Source organism: Lactuca sativa, chromosome 4, assembly GCF_002870075.4.
Source record: "Lactuca sativa cultivar Salinas chromosome 4, Lsat_Salinas_v11, whole genome shotgun sequence".
Taxonomy (NCBI): Eukaryota; Viridiplantae; Streptophyta; class Magnoliopsida; order Asterales; family Asteraceae; genus Lactuca; species Lactuca sativa.
In genome coordinates, this window is record NC_056626.2 from 24,877,784 (window position 1) to 24,894,793 (window position 17,010).

General features: G+C 34.4%; 2 protein-coding genes across 2 annotated transcripts; one reads left to right on the forward strand and one right to left on the reverse strand.

Annotated features, from left to right (window-relative positions):
* Positions 1 to 485: 485 nt before the first annotated feature.
* Positions 486 to 1,046, reverse strand: LOC111882031 (uncharacterized mitochondrial protein AtMg00810-like). Its single transcript, XM_023878399.1, has one exon. It carries the CDS (start codon positions 1,044 to 1,046, stop codon positions 486 to 488), a length of 561 nt encoding a protein of 186 aa, XP_023734167.1.
* A 13,644-nt stretch (positions 1,047 to 14,690) lies between these two features.
* Positions 14,691 to 16,284, forward strand: LOC122197594 (F-box/FBD/LRR-repeat protein At3g51530). The gene is made up of 2 exons (XM_042901812.1): positions 14,691 to 16,032; positions 16,111 to 16,284. Exons 1-2 carry the CDS (start codon positions 15,094 to 15,096, stop codon positions 16,282 to 16,284), a joined length of 1,113 nt encoding a protein of 370 aa, XP_042757746.1. The 5' UTR covers positions 14,691 to 15,093.
* The last annotated feature ends 726 nt before the right edge of the window (positions 16,285 to 17,010 follow it).

Sequence of the window (17,010 nt, forward strand, 5' to 3'; positions counted from 1 at the left end):
ATGTTGGGTTGAAACACACTTTTATTCAAAAATGGAACAAAAAGAGGAGCTTTCATGCTCAATATTACAAGAAAAGAAAACAACCCTCTAGACTAATACTCAATCTAAGTATTACTCTCTATCACTCTCAGTTTTGTGGTGCTCTACAACAGAAGTTATAGCCTTTATTTATACCTAAACCAGCCACTAAAGTTACTGTAGTTATTTATTGTGTTCACCGTATGAAATGAAGAAGATGCCATTTGTAGTTCTTATTGTCAACATAGATGGTGGTGCAACTATCCATGTCAGGTTTACACTCACATTCTCCCCCTTAAACCAAACTTGGATCGAGATTCGTCATGCCGACCATGTTTCTCATTTCACCATGTTTCATGTATGCTAAAGCTTTTGTAAAGATGTCCGCCCGTTGATCCTTCAAATTGACATATCCTACTATTATTTGCCCACGTTCAACACATTCTCGTATGAAGTGATAACGAATTTCAGTGTGTTTGCTTCGACCATGAAACACGGGATTTCTCATCAATATGAATGTTGACATACAAGGTGATAGGCGTGATATGATGTCCCGTGAGCTCCTTAACGAGATTAGCAAGCCAAATGGCTTGACATGCCGTTGTTGTAGCTGCCATGAACTCGACTTCACATGTGGATGTGGACAGAGTAACAACCTTTCGCTTTTGGAATTTCCAAGTGATCACATTCCTTCCTTGATAGAAAATCATCCCACTTGTGCTCTTGCTATCAACAGGGTCACCTCCAAGATCACTATCGGTAAAACCAACCAAGACTTTAATTGCACGAAATCTTCCATAGTTGAGTCCATAATCAATGGTTCCTTTCATGTATGGTAAGATGTGTTTCACAAATTGGAAATGCAAAGTGGTCGGTTCCTCTATGAAATGACTTGCAGTTCCAACCGAAAATGACAAGTTCGGTCGAGTGTGAGTCAAGTACCTCAAACAACCTACCACTTTCCTATATTCAGTTGGGTCATTTTTTTCACCATCTTCATCCTTCTTAACCTTCAACTTAGGTTCCATTGGTGACGTTGTCAGATTGCAATCTAGTAACCAAATTGCTCTAAAATCTTCTTTGCGTAAGCCGTTTGTCGCAAAGATATTCCCCACTTCTTTTGCAAAACTTCGATTCCAAGGTAGTAAGAAAGTAATCCCAAGTCACTTATTTCATATTCTTTCTTCATTTGTTCCTTGAATTCGACAATGTCGGTGGTGTTCGACCCGGTAATGATCAAGTCATCAACATAGACACCAGCAATAAGAATTTTGTCTTTCGAGTTGCTTTTGTAAACAGTTGGGTCTTGTGAACTTTTAGTAAAACCAACAATAAGAATTTTGTCTTTCAAGTTCCTTTTGTAAGCCCGAGGAGCTTGTCGTAGACCATAAAGAGATTTGTAGAGCTTGAACACCTTGTGACTGTGTGCTTTATCAACATATTCTTCCGGTTGGGTGACATAGAACTCTTCCTTGAGATCTCCATTGAGAAAAATCCGACTTGACATAAAGATGGTGGACAACCCACCAATGTTGAGTTGTGAAGGCAAGGATGAGACTTACGATGTCAAGTCATGCTACAGGTGCAAAAACCTCATCAACGTTGACTCATTCCTTTTTTACAAATCCTTTTGCTACCGGTCGAGCTTTATGCTTCACCAATTTACCCAAGTTGTCTTTCTTTACTTTAAACACCCATTTCAAACCGATTGCTTTGTGTCTGGGTGGCAAATAGGTAAGTTGCCATGTCTTGTTATTATTGATTGCATTCAATTTTGTTTGCACAACCTCTTGCCATGCTCTAGAGATTACCACCTCCTTAAAATTCAAGGGTTGATCTTTTGCAATAATCAACAATTCTCTAGGTTCAAGGAACATATTTTTGGCTTCCGAATAAATATCGGTTAGCGAACAAAACCCCCTAGGCCCAATCTCACTAGAAGGGCTTTCCATATGGGTTGAGGCTGAAGAAAAGGGGGCTGGAACATGAGTGTTTGGGGCTAATTCGGGTTGGTAAAATTCACCATATGGTTGTCCAATTTGGATAACATCAATTTCAAGGTTTTCTGGTTGTTTCGGGTTGGTTTCATGGCCGTTTTGGGGTGTTTCAAGGTGTATTTGGGTTTGTGGTTCGATTATGATAAAGGTCTTGGGAGTCACCATCTCTTCTTCTTTGTTTTTGTACCAATTCCAATTTTTTTTGTCAAAAACAACATCGCGACTAACTCTCAACTTTTGGTCTTACGGATCAAATAACAATTGCCTTTAGTTCCATCTTCCACACCTAAATACACCATCTTTTTACATCGATCATCAAGCTTCTTCAAGTGACCATCTACAAGTTTAGTAAAAACAACACAACCAAAAACTTTTAGATGTTCAAGGTTGGGCTTTTTGTCAAACCAAGTTTCATAAGGCATCATATCGGGGAGTGCTTATATTGGTAGACGGTTGAGAAGATAAACTGCATGTCTAATTTCCTTTCTCCAAAACTCTCCAGGGACATTTATTCATTTGAGCATACTTTTTCCTTGTCCATAGCGGTTCAGTTTTGCCTTTCTACAAATCCATTTTGTTGAGGAAAATATGGCGTCGTAAGATATCTTTGAACACCGTTTTCTTCAAAAAATAATGAGAATTCTTTTGAAGTGAGCTCTCTCCCTCGATACGTTCGAAGTGTCTTCATTTGATATTCCGAATTCTTTTCAACCGTTAACTTGAACCGTTTAATAGCGCTCAAGGCTTCAAACTTTCTTGATAACATGTAAATCCACATGTAACACCCTTAAAAATACAACCTGGAAATTTCATTTTTAAGTTGATCAACCATAAAATAAACCATATTGTTTTTCCCAAAACCATATAAACATAAAATAGTTTAGTTATGCACTCCAACAATACATATAAAATCATCATCAGAGTCATAATCCCAAAATCACTAATGCAAAAAATCATGGTGTGATGCGATGCGATCAAGCCGGACCTTTCCCCTTCGAGCTGGAAGTACCTGAAACTAAAATTGAAAACCATAAGCACGAAGCTTAGTGAGTTTCCCCCGCCATACCACATAAAAATCATAAACATACTTTCAGGCATATATGGGTGCCCGACCTACCCTGCCAAGCATACCTGGGTGCTCAACCTACCCATGTCAGACATATCGAGGTGTCCGGCCTACCCCTATCAGGCATACCTGGATGCCCGACCTACCCATCGGTTTTATTCCAACCAATTACGGGGTCTATTTCACCCCTACCCCTACCACATAAATCATGTATATCACACATAAGCATCATTATCACAAAGACAATTACTAAGTCATATCAGTACTAGTGGGCCGACATTGGTGCCTTCGACCCACGGTTTCTACGAAGGGAGACTCACCTCACTGCGTATGCTGAAATTGTACTCCTTGGCTGGCTCATAACTGCTCTCCCTAAATCATAATAAATTCCTTAGTCAGTCATTGGGTCCAAATAGAACTCCCTTATGGCCCAACTTCTAATTCATGTCCCGAGACAAGGTTTCCTAATCCTTGGCCTATTGGGTCTCTTTCTCTCAAGGCCCAACTCACAATTAAATTAAGTCCCAAGTCCATTCATTTAAGTCTCAAGTCCCAATAAGTCCCATTAAGGACCAATACCATATATCCTAGGTCTAGGCCCATAAGCCTTACTCCACAGTGGGTCATGAGGCCCAACTATTTTTAGGCCCAACATCCTAAGGCCCAAATACCCATTTATCCATTCTGCATGTGTACGTATGACGTACATGGCACGGACGCCCAACGCATGTTGGTCTTGACTACTTCGGGGAGGTTGACCCAGTACGCGTAGCGTACCAGGGGTACGCCCAACATACCGACCAATTTCCTTAGAACTCCTTTTGTGACTTAATCTATTAAGTCATAACGACCAAAACATAGATACAGGTCCTTTAAGACGTCCTAAACCATAAAGTTACAAAGTTTATGTATTTGCATGCATGGATGGGGGTTAAGACATGATTTAAGTCCTTAAACACACTTCGTGACCATCTAACACTTGCATGGTTGTGGCTTAGCCATCAAGGCACGATTTTTATGACTCTAAATGCTTCCAAGAGCTCAAAAGGACAACTCTTATGGGCTGGAACTACCAGAACATAAGAAATCGTAACTATGGATTCAAAATGTCACATAAAACACCCCAAAACTACAACTAAGCATGCAATGGTCAAGTTTGAAGCTTGATACCTCAAATGAGTCAGAAAAGATGCTAAACTCCTGGATCTACAAGCTCCTCCCAGGTTCTTGCTCCTTCTTCTAACTTCTTCTTCAAAACCACCAAAAATCACCCAAAATGCACCAAATTAGCTCACAAAGCATGCAAGAGGTTTAGGGTTCGATTTCTACTCTTTAGGGACAATGGAGGTTGAGGGAATGAGGTTTGGGATGGAGTTAATGTATTTATATATGATGTAAACCCTAAAATTTAGGGTTTGCAACTAGACAGGTTACGACCATCGTACGCTTGGGTACGCCTAGTGTACGCAAGGCTCCCCCCGCTTAGCGTCTTCATCATGTACGCCGCGCGTACACTATGTATGCCCAATGTACTGCCTTTCACAAAGATTCAATATTTAAACAGTTAATTAAATCAAGGGAAATACCTGGTGACTCGGATGTTACACCACATCCACAACTAAAATCATCTACTAAAAAGAGAAAATATTTACTATTTCCAATAGACGTAGGTGTGATCGGACCAGGTTTTTGATCCCGAAAGGTCATGTGTTCTGGGAAAGTAATTCAGGTTTGTTTGGAAAGAACACACCCTTCACATACTTGGTTTGGGTGCTCAATCTTTGGGACCCCGGTTGCAATATTCTTTTCGGACAACTTCTTTAAGGCAAGAGAGTTAACATGACCAAGTCTAGAATGTCATATCCAAGTTGGTTCATCTTTTGTTTCTAAAAGACAAGTCGGTCTACCGATCCTTAAAATAGTTATATATAACTGGTTTGGGGATCGTTTAACTCTCAAAAGTAAAGTTTTGTTTCTGTCAAACAATGCCAGATTCAAGCCATCCATTATGTTCGAATCCCTTTCTGTGTCATTTCTCCAAGACTAATAATATTGTTTATTAGACTTGGAATGAAATATACCCCATTAAGGAGTCTTTGGTCGCCATTTTTGCTATTGAATAAAATCAAACCTTTCCCAAAATAGCAATGGTCGAACCATCCGCAAATCTCACATGACCAGTAACGTGCTCATCCAGATCGCGGAACTTTGAGCGGTCTCTGATCATATGATTTCTAGCACTGTTTTTGAGATACCATACCTCGGATTTGACACAACTTTCTCCCGATGCAAGAAGATTAACAAAAATCTTCTCTCTTAGAGGAACCTTTTTTTGTGCATATTCTTGTGAGACTTCCATCATTAGAATAGGCTCTACTTCATTGGCTTAAGTGAGGTTCACATCCTCACCACGATTCTTGTCCGGGCACTCTAACGCATAATGACCAAACTGTTCACAAGTAAAACATTTGATTTTACTTTTATCCTTTCGAGGAGGATTGTGGTTATTCTAGTTTATGTTGGAATCAAGACTACCTCCTCGGCCACACCCACGACCTTGGCCTCAGTTACCATGTCCTCCTTGTCCCTTTGAAGTGTTTGACGAGTTTCTCTCACCAGTTTGCTTGGAACGAGATGCCCACTCGACATGTGTAAGCAATAGAGAAGGTCTTCCTTTTTTTCTCCACAACTTCGAAGTCTCTCTTCATGGGTCTTAAGACGATCCACAACCTCTTCTAACAGTTATATTCTTCAAATCTCCAAATTGCTCGATAAATGTTACGATTTGCATAAATCGTATCGGTATGGCTTGATGGAACTTCTTCATGATCATAATTTCCTCAATCTTTTCACCTAGCGATCAAATACCAGTCACAGTAATATTCAATCTCATGGAAAAATCATCCACCGATTCACTATCTTTCATCTGGATCACCTCGAAGTCACTTCTCAAGGTTTGAGCTTTGGTCTCCTTGATCTGATTGGTTCCCATGTACGTTGTATTAATCGTTTCACATGCTTCTTTAGCTATGTGCTTCTCATCTAACATCCGAAGTACATCCTATGGAATTGCTTCATAAATAGCCGCAAGAACCATCCGATCTTTATGTTCTTTCATTTATGCATTTTGAATTACATCCCATACTCCTTGTGCTTGTAAATTCACTCACATTGTTATAGCCCACATCGCATAGTTCATCTTCATGAGCATTGGATAGTGTAACGTAACACTACCATCTTTCCGTGTCCTTTGAACACTTTTAGCTTCGGGTTGAGAAGACGACGAGCTATGTGTGGTCATTCTTGGAATACACTTGGGCATACACAACCTCATAACTTTTTTTTTTCTAAAAGAACGGGAACCAATATTAACTTATTAGAAGTTCAGGAGGACAAATAGAACTCTTATAGAAGTAAAAGGAGATAAATTGAAATTTTTCAAAAAAATAGGACCAAAAATGCAATTTTTCTGAGACACAGGGCCAAACAACAATTTTTTGAAGAGCATGGGCCAAATTGCAATTGATAGAAGTTTGGTTAGCTGTTGACGTCACTGCTTATGTCAGCCTTCTTCTCCGATGAGTTCTCTGACACACTGGTTTTTTAGGCCGGAAAGCGACTTTCCGGCGAGACTTTGACCAACTTTAACTGACAATTTGGAGGCCTTCCGATGGTCGAAAAATTCTCTCTCTCTCTCTCTCTCTCTATATATATATATATATATATATATATATATATATATATATATATATATATATATGGAATCTTCGGAACAAGAAGTTTCCAACGGTGTACAAAGTAATTGTTTCCAAGATAAAAGCACTTTGACCAAAAAACAGAGAATGCGCCATTGGAGCTTAAATCAAGTTATGATGCTACTTGTTGGGGTTGAAACACACTTTTATGCAAAACTGGAACAAAAGGAGGAGCTTTCACGCTCAATATTACAAGAAAAGAAAACAACCCTTTAGAATAATACTCAGACTAAGTATTACTCTCTATCACTCTCTGTTTTATGGTGCTCTACAACGGAAGTTACAACCTTTATTTATACCTAAACCAGCCACTAAAGTACTGTAGTTATTTATTGTGTTCACCATCTGAAATGAATAAGTTTCCATTTGTAGTTCTTATTGTCAACATAGATGGTGGTGCAACTACCCATGACAGGTTTGTACCCAAGTCAGGTTTACACTCACAAAGAAGACCTAGATCTGTCATTTCAAATTCCAGCTTCATTGACTTCTTAAATTCATCAATAAGTTGAGAAGAGTTTCTCGTAAATACCAGCTCATCAACATATAAACATATTAGCCGAATATTCCTCATATTGAGAAAGGTTTGCTAAAACAAATATGCTCTATTATAGAAGATATACTATACATTTATTGTTGAGATAATATCTCTAAATAACGTTAGGACTTTTGTATATATTTTGATTGATACTCAATGGAATACACAAGGAATTATACTGGTTAAAATCATGGATGAAATCATGTATAACCACTAGATAAGGAGATGTAACAACAAATCAAGAGAAGAAATGCTTACATTTTTCGAAGATCGGGATGAAGATCTTATGATACTTGAGAGATAAATGGGGTTTCTTTGACTTGAAATGAAGGAAATGATCAAAAAGGATGTAAACTCATGCTTATAGCATGAGTTCATGGCCAAGGTTGAGTTTACGGCCCAAACTCATGAAGTTTGGCCGTAAACACCTTTTTAATAGGGTTTAAGGTTTGATTGTTGCACATTAACCCTAGAAGATACTTCCTAACAACCTTTTCTTGAATATACTAGGCTTAGAACACTCAAACAAACCCTAAACAGTGTTAAATGATAGCAGAAACAAGTCTGACTTTGATTGGATTGACTGACTGTATAAGATAGAAATTTCAGGTTGTCACATAGCTCGTGATCAAGTACGTGTATTCCATATTCCCTCGCATTGTCAAGTTGTATACATCTTCACAAAATGCTTACCTTTCATGCTCTTTAAAGATTTCAAGAAATGTCTCAACGTTCGCCATCCTCTCGATTCGACTACGGGGGTGTATTAGTCGAAGATTACCTTCCTCATATTGAGGAAGGTTTGTTAAAAATAGATATGTTTTATTATAAAATATATAATATACATTTATCGTTGAGATAATATCCATAAATAACGATAGGACTCTTGTATTTATTTCTATTGATACTTAATGGAATTCATAAGGAATTATATTGGTTAACAAAACACACTTCCAACAGTTTATCACTACTTTCTTTTATAAAAGGTGTGTGTTCATAAGTTCATTTTTTAAATCCATGGTTTATAAAACACCCTTCGATTCTACTATACCAAGCCCATGGGGCTTGTTTGATCCCGTAGAGAGCCTTCTTTAAGTGGCGGACTTTGTGTTCCTCTCCTTGCTTCACATATCCACTTGGTTGATCAATGTACACATCTTCTTCCAATTACCCATTCAGGAAGGCTGATTTCACATCTATTTGATGGACATCCCAGTTGTTTTGATCAATGTAAACAAGTTGAATGGTTTCATGTTGGTTACAGGAGCAAAGACGTCTTGATAATTTACACCAATATTGTTGTTTGTAACCTTTTACTTGTGCTTGTCCACCTCACATTTTTCACTGATTTTTGTTTTGTAAATCCATTTCACTCTAATGGATTTTTGTCCTATAGGTAATTTTACTGACTCCCAGATCTTAGGTGCTGTTTTTTTAGGTAAAATGTCAACAAACCCTCTATAGTAGAAGAGGTGAACCAAACGTATGCAGTCTGAAAGAAAAAGACTGTTTGTTTTTTAATATTTGTAGACTGTTAGAATAAATTAAAATCTAATCAAACTTATTAAAAAAACTTAAACGAGTTTTTCAATAATTTAATTACTTTATTATAGATAATTAACACATGTATATCAACTTTTATGTATTATTGTATAAAAAGTGAAAATAAAATGATACATATTAATGTACATATTTGATAAAAATCAGCAAACTTTGGTCGTAAAATTATAAATAAACATTTTGATGGAAATAAACTTTGATTTTAAATGAAAATTTTCAAAATTTTTATTTTACCTTTTCAATTAAATCAATTAAAAATTAGGCATTAATATTTTTCCTAAGAAATGAATAATACTGTATTAAATAATGTTTTATAAAATTTGATACAAAAAAAGTATAAGACAATATTAATATTTTTTTTCATGTCTATATAAATAACTCCAATAACCTTATTGTAATTAAATTTTTATTTATAAATTTGTCAAAAATGTCATGATTGTGTCGTCGAATTTTTTTCTTTTAGTATTGTAATTTTTTTTATAAAAAATTGTTTATAATAGATAAACTTGGAATAAATCTAAGTTAAAAAACAAAAATATATGTGTTTTTTTAGACTAGAAGATGTCTGAAAAGGTTTGAAGACTCTAGTCCACATTTGTGCGAAGAAGAGAACGTGCTGACCTTTTTAGGTATGTCATCTTCAAAAAAACAAATAGTCTGCAAAGCCTAATATCTGAGCGTGGTCTGCGTCGCGCAGATAGAAGAGGCCAAGAAGATCTACAAACAAAAAACAAACAACACCTTACTCTTTTGTATAGAATGCATTTTACTGTCACTACTAGAAAAAAAATGCTTTTCTTTAAAGACGAGTGATGACGAACAACAATTTCATGACGAGCATAAGAGTCTGTCATAAAATGTATGTCATATTTCTTAAAATAACAATGATTTATTACAGACAAAAATGTATGGCGCATTTTAATGTGAATATTAAAATGGAAAAGAAACACATACTGTTAAATGACTAAATTAAATTGTTTTTTTTATCGTTTAATACGATAAGAAAAAGTCGAAATGAAAAGGATATATGATGTAACTTATTTATAAGATAAATGAATATTTTTGAAAATTAAAACTCAATCCAAAGAAATGCAGCAAGAAAGTTTTTATGAAAGTAAAGAGTAAGTTTAGTTATTTAGATATTATCTTAGATGAATAATTTTAAACATAAGGTATATATATATATATATATATATATATATATATATATATATATATATATATATATATATATATATATATATATATATATATATATATATATTAGATGTGTGCCCCGCAAAGTAGCGGCGATAAATAGTTTTTTTAGCGAATAATTTTCTTACGGGAAAATAATTATTATATTGTATGTTTATACATTTAATGTAAATTAATTATTATTGTATCTAGTTTAAGAAAATATAAATTAGCTTATATTGATGGATTTAATATTTTAAAATTGATTTAATTGAAAAGGTAATAAAATTGATTTATATTAATGCGACAAAGTAGCATGTTTTGAATTAAAAAAAAAAAAGCTGATGAAATGGATTTCTCAACAATTTAACAATTTGATTGTATAGTGATATTTCTAACTTATTATTTATAGCTTGCAAACATGTTTTTGCATTAAGAAAATACCAAAGGACTAAGCAAATTTCAATTCCGAAGGATATTTTATATTAGTTAAAAAAATAATGCAAAACAAAATATTAAAATGGCGTTCAAAGTTAAAAAAATGGCTGAATATCATATTTAGCATACAGATAGTTGTCATTGACTATCTTGAGTAGATTGAGAAAATGCCACGAATACCATTCTCTTCATAGGGCGTGTTTGACAAAAATAGTTGTTAACCGAAAGCGGGTAGCGGTAGCTTTTATTTGTTATATGAGTGTTTGACAAAAGTAGCTAGTAGCTTTTAAAATATATAAAATTACATAAAAGGACAGTTGATTAAAAATAAATAAATATATAAATATATTTTTAAGGGTAATTATGGAAATTGATTTCAAAAGCTCAATAGTATTTTGTTAAACGTACATGAAGTAGCTTTTAGATTTGGGAGCGTTTTGTTTAAACTAAAAGCTACACACCCGTACTGCCAAACGAAGTTTTTTGATTAAACTAGAGTGTTTTGTCAAAAGCTAAAAGCTAGAAGCTCCCAAACACTTTCAAAAGCTCCGTGCCAAACACGCCCATAATCAGATAGTCACTTAAAAAAGTGAAGTGCAGATGTGTGTGTATTGAAAAATCAAAATCAGATAGTCACTTAACCATTTTCTTAGAGCTAGGGGTAAATTGGTAATTTTACATTGATGTTAGTAGTTATTTTCAGAGTTTATCGGCCTACATTGAATGTTTTTTCCAAGAAAATTTGCACAAACTTTCCATTAGTAACTGATGAATGGATAAAATAAAATGATATATTCATGAGGAAGTTTGTATGAACATTTTGCCACGTGTTGTTGAATAAGAAATACCTTTACCTTTTTGTAGGACATCAACACATTTTATATTTACAGAAAATGTTTGCAGTGAAGACTCAAGAAGCGTTAAAAAAACTTATGATAGTTTAGAAGCTGGTTGAAGTCCATGGAAGGTGCAAACCTTTGCTGCTTCAATACGTGGGGCAGAAGAGTTTTTCCCATAATTATGAAGGTTTTGCTAATTTATGAACAATAATAATAATAATTCTTTTTACATATTTCTCTTTTGTCCATTAATTTTGTTTTATTTTGTTTATTAGAAAAATGTTTTTATTAAATATAAATGCAAGAAATGGCAAATTACTTTCAATGATTTCTTAATTATAGCATCTACAATGGATTTAAAGAAATACGATGTAAAAGATATTATTTTCATATTTCCCTCTTAGTTCTTTTTTTAATGTTTTTTCAGAAAATGGTCTGTGTATCAGAAGTTAGCAATGTACATTTTAATCATTTAGGGAAATCGCAACATATTTTTATAGATAATTCATAGTAGGATGCCCTAATGTAACCATTTTAAAGGTACAATGCTATGTTTATTTTAAAAAAAATATATTAAAAAGGAAAGTGTGTAAAATTATCCGTGGACTGAAAATCACGTAAATTTATTCATGGGAGTAAAAATCACGACACAATGGGATTCGGAAATAATCAATAAAGTATATTGCTATTTAGGGGTAAATAGATCTAAGTAAATTGCTATTAAGATTAAAACCAAAAAATGTATGTACCTTTGAAAAGAATTGAATCAAATATCCCTAAATTAATGGGATTTAACCGATGAAGGATAAACTATCCATTAAATGTTTTTTTGGTGGAATTGATCGACGAATAATTAGATACCAAAATAAAAACAATACAAATTTAAATGAGGGCATAGTTGTCATATATTTATGATTTAAGTGGATTTATTAAAATGCCCGGTGGAAGAATAACTCCCATCAATGACAAGTAAATATGAGTAAGATTGTGTACTAATTTTAGTATAGATACATATGAGTAATTAATAGCATTATATTTACCTAATTTAAAGGGAGTATCTTTAAATGTTTGTACAGGTCAAATGCAAAAAATCAGGAAGATTTCAAGGGATGCACATCAGGAACTTAAAGGCCAAGGGTATATACTAGTATATAGTATGCATGGGCATTTTCGGAAGTTCAATTATAAATATTGGGCGGGAAAAGAAGCTTTGATAGCCTAATAGGGAGTCGTAGATTTGAAAGGAGTTTGGCATGCGGATATGTTGTTTATGGAAAGAACGCAATAAAAGGGTTTTTAAGCAAAGCTAAAACATCCCCAACGATACTATCAACGGTGTATGATCTCTATTCTCTGGTTAAAGTGTAGGGGTTCATAAGGTGATTGCGGATAACATACAATCAACGATAATTGCCTTCGATGGCGGTATAATTTCAGAGGTACGTCTCTGTCAATCCCTAATTTTTCGTCGGCATCCATGATCCATGCCTTAATTATCAACTTCCTCCTGTTCTAGTTTCATCGACGTGATCATTTTACGTTCTTTTAATCGTTCTCGTCTCTTAGTTGATAGGTTATAGAGCTTTTCGCCTGATGAATCAGCGAGAATATCGTAAAACTACTGATTTGTGGATTAGTTAATATCTATAGCGATACTGCAGTACTAACAAAAGATTGACGTGGATGTTTGAGATTTATAGTTTTTTTCTCTTCTTTTCCATGGTGATCGGTGATAGGTACTTAATGTTGCTTTTCAGTAATCAAAATACTAATTCTTATCAAGTTTTTTAAATGACGTATTTGGCATGATTATTATTTTTTTTAATGTTAGTCTATATATACGACCTGTTAATTGATGATCCCACTCTTAACCAAATCAGATGGAATTGGGGCTTTTGGTTTATCCCATTTCATTATTCATATGTTTATATTTAGTTTTCTCATATGAACATACATTAATTTTTATACATGTTCTTAATTGTGGTCTTTTAGTAACTTCTTTAACGCCTTGTTCCCGAGTCTCATTAAGGGGAGGTAAGTGGAAGAAATCGGAAGGAAAGGCTGATAAAATCTTGTTCCCGATTTTTTTTTTGGGGATGATTTGGAAAGAAAAGAAGAGAAGATAATGGAAGATCTTCCCTCCTAATCTTCCTCCCAAATTGGAGAGATTTGGAGAGAAGTCGATCGTATCCTCATCTTTTTTTTTTTTTGAATTTTACATAATTATCCTCATATTATTATATAAACGAACCATATAAACCAGAAAACACATCACGTATTCAAGATTCTGCGTAACCCTCAAGCTGTTCAACCGCGTCTTCATTCTTCATCCCTGCAACTAGTAAATAAATGTTTCTGCCTTCTTTTTAGTTTTAATTCACTGCTATTATTTGCTTCTTCCTCAACCATGAATTGTTGCTGCATTTTCGATTATTAAACTTCAACTTCGAAATCATTATTATAAATGCCCTATCAAATAATGTATTTGAGTGTTGTTTGACTGTTGATTCAATAAATGGTCAACTGTTTTGGTTCATTGAGTGGTGGTGGTGTTGTTGCTTTACGTATTGCAAGCCATCTCACAGTTTCATAGCGTTTTTGCCCTTGGCTCTACCTCTTGTTTGTTGTTGCAAGGAAACATATTCCTTCATATTTGTGATTACGTTTGGTAACTGTCATTAATAAACTTCTAGCCAACAAATGTTGTGTTAAAGAAATTAAGTTATTGGTTATTTGATTTACACTTTTTTTGACATCAGTAGATTGTATCAGCATTTATGGTGGTTTCCTGATGCTTATATCGTATTCATGCTCATAGTGGCCTTATTTTGAACAACAATCATAAAGAATTTTTATGTAATGTAGTAAATAAGTAAATTCATATAAAGCCTTTAATTAGCAAAAAGAAAAAGTGTGAAAGTAAACATTGTATCAAGTATGTAACAACTTTTGATTATTAGTTGCTGCTCATTTTGCAGTTTGTTCTGCTTCTTTCATCTATAATTTTGCTTCTTTTGGATATGGGATGCTCCTGTTAGGATGTAGAACAACATTCTTTTTTCCAATTATAACTATGTATTTAATATGATTGCTTAAAAAATAAGGGTAAAATTTTAAAGTTATTTATTTCCTTCCCCTTCCTTTCTTTTCTCTCCATATTTCCTTCCCTTTCTTTTCTTTCCTTTACTTACACTCGGGAACTAGGCTTTAGCCATTTATACACTTGTATTATGAGTGAAAAATTGGGTTCTCAGTGTAGGATGTAGAATTATATCATGACCTCTTTGGATTCTTAATTTCACTAGCAGAATAGGAATAAAGCATGTCTTTGTTAGAATAAGAATCATACACTTATCAGCTAGCTAAAAGAGTTGTGACATTTTCAAATTGCCTTGATACATTTACAAAAGTGGCATAAGACCATCTTTATAACTTATAAGCAGCACTATCTGATGCAGTATTGATGTTATGTCTTAATCTGTGTTCCATATATTTAGTTGGTATTCTTATCTGTTACCCAAGTAAATATAATTGATTTAACTTTTACATTATGAAGTGCAGATTATCATTTGCTATGGGAATGTGATTTGTGGACTCAAAAGAGAAGGAAGGATGGTTATCTGGCTATCAGTGAAGATGATCAGAATCAAAAGAAAACTAGGATTGTGTGTATAAGGGATTGACAGGATTCTGTGAATAACAGAGAATGGAGTTTGATCAAAATAATGTTAGGTGGGTTGTAGAACAAGATAGATTAAGCAGATTGCCAGATGAGCTTCTTCATAAGATCATGTCTTGTTTTGACATGAAATTTGTTGTTGAAACATGTTTGTTGTCCTCAAGATGGAAGCTTCTGTGGACATCAATGCCCTTTCTTAACTTCTCAAGCTGTAATTTTGGGTCTTTACTTAGGTTTGCTGAATTCATGACTCATGTTTTGTTTCATCGTGATCATCAAAGAGAAGTGTCTTTGTTAAAGCTATATTTCCAAGGAGCAGCTAATGACTTTTTTGTGAGAAAGATTGCAGATTATGTGTGCTCTCACAATGTCCAACAACTAACTATCTGGCTCACACACCACCTTCCAAATAACCCTCCTTTCCTGTTTACCTCTAATTCACTCAAACATTTCACACTGACTAGCATTGTGATTGGAGCTTGCAATATTACACCCAAAACACCTTGGGATTTTCCAGCTTTAACAACTTTGCATCTCAGTGGCATTGTATTGAGTGGTGATCTTTTCTCCAAGTGTGTAAACTTAAAGCACCTCACTTTAGAATCTTTTGTTATTAATGTGGATGTGGAGGAATTTGACATCATTACCCCTCGACTTTCTGATCTCATTCTTATTGGTGGGAAATGTTCAAGAGTCATCATCAATCTGATTGCACCTCAACTTGAGAATCTCACAATATATCATTGCATCATCAAGCTCTTGAATGCTCCATCAATTCTTTCATCTTTGTGTTACACGGGTTTTCCGCATCCACAATTGTTCAAAGATTGTTTCCATTCTCTAAATGAAGTGACTATATGTTGGTTAAAAATGCCATATAAGGAGGAAGATGCTCTCAAAACTATTCACATGCTTCAGAAGCTCTATAGTGCCAGATATGTTACACTTGATGCTTACATTGTTGAGGTATTGTGATATTATACAATCTATATATATGCATTGCATCTTTAATGTATATATTTCTTTTTGTTTTTGTGCATGCAGTGTATTTCATCATTTCCGGATTTATTATTGCACAATTCTTCACCTTTTACCAACTTGATTTGCTTGACTATAGACTCCAGCATGCGTGTGGATCCATACAAAGTAAAAATGTCTATTGAAGCTAGAAACTTCTTGATTGAGAAGTCTCCAAGTGCCACTTTAATCATGAAATGACCCGAAGAAATTTTATCAGAATGGTATTAATTTTCATTATAATTTCCATGTGTGGCTGCCTTGTATATATTGTTGTTTATGGCTTTTAGTAGTGGGTGGGGTCAGTCGGTGCATGTTGATATTTATGCAACTTATACAATTGTTTCAAGTTGTTAATGCTCAGAATTAAAAGTTTAACACAGTGTACGTATCATTAACTTTTCAGGGCTGCTAATTATTGGCCAACATGAAGATGTTTGACCCCATTGAATTCATGCAAATTTTTGTGAAAAAGTCAGAGTTATACCATCTTTGGAATTATTGAATCTTATTATTTTTTTTTTTTTGACTTCTGTTATTGAAACTTTTGATTCCTAGATATACCTTGTTCAACATTTTGGAAGATACAACCTCAAAGATAATAGTCCTATAATCTTATTTCAAGTGAGAAATTAACCAGTTGATATTGGATGTTGAATACAAGCTAGAAGTCGATTGTTTCATATGAAACCAGAATATTTCCAAGGATTAAATTTAGACTTGATTGATTTTTGTTTTGTAAACCCGGCCGTGAATGGATTATAGGTAATTCTACTAACTCCCAGTTGTCTTATTCTTGTGTATAGCTCCAATGCATTTCACTGTCTCCATTTTTTTGTTGAGACATAGTGTATAGGATCAGCATCTGCAAAGTCAGCTATATCATCAAAGTCCAATCTTTGAGTCATCTGAAGTATTGTAGCTGTG

Coding starts and splice junctions, on each gene's coding strand:
- LOC111882031 (XM_023878399.1), bottom strand. CDS start 1,046: ATGGAACCTAAGTTGAAGGTTAAGAAGGATGAAGATGGTGAAAAAAAT.
- LOC122197594 (XM_042901812.1), top strand. CDS start 15,094: ATGGAGTTTGATCAAAATAATGTTAGGTGGGTTGTAGAACAAGATAGA. Junction 16,033..16,110: donor TTGATGCTTACATTGTTGAG/GTATTGTGATAT, acceptor TTGTGCATGCAG/TGTATTTCATCATTTCCGGA.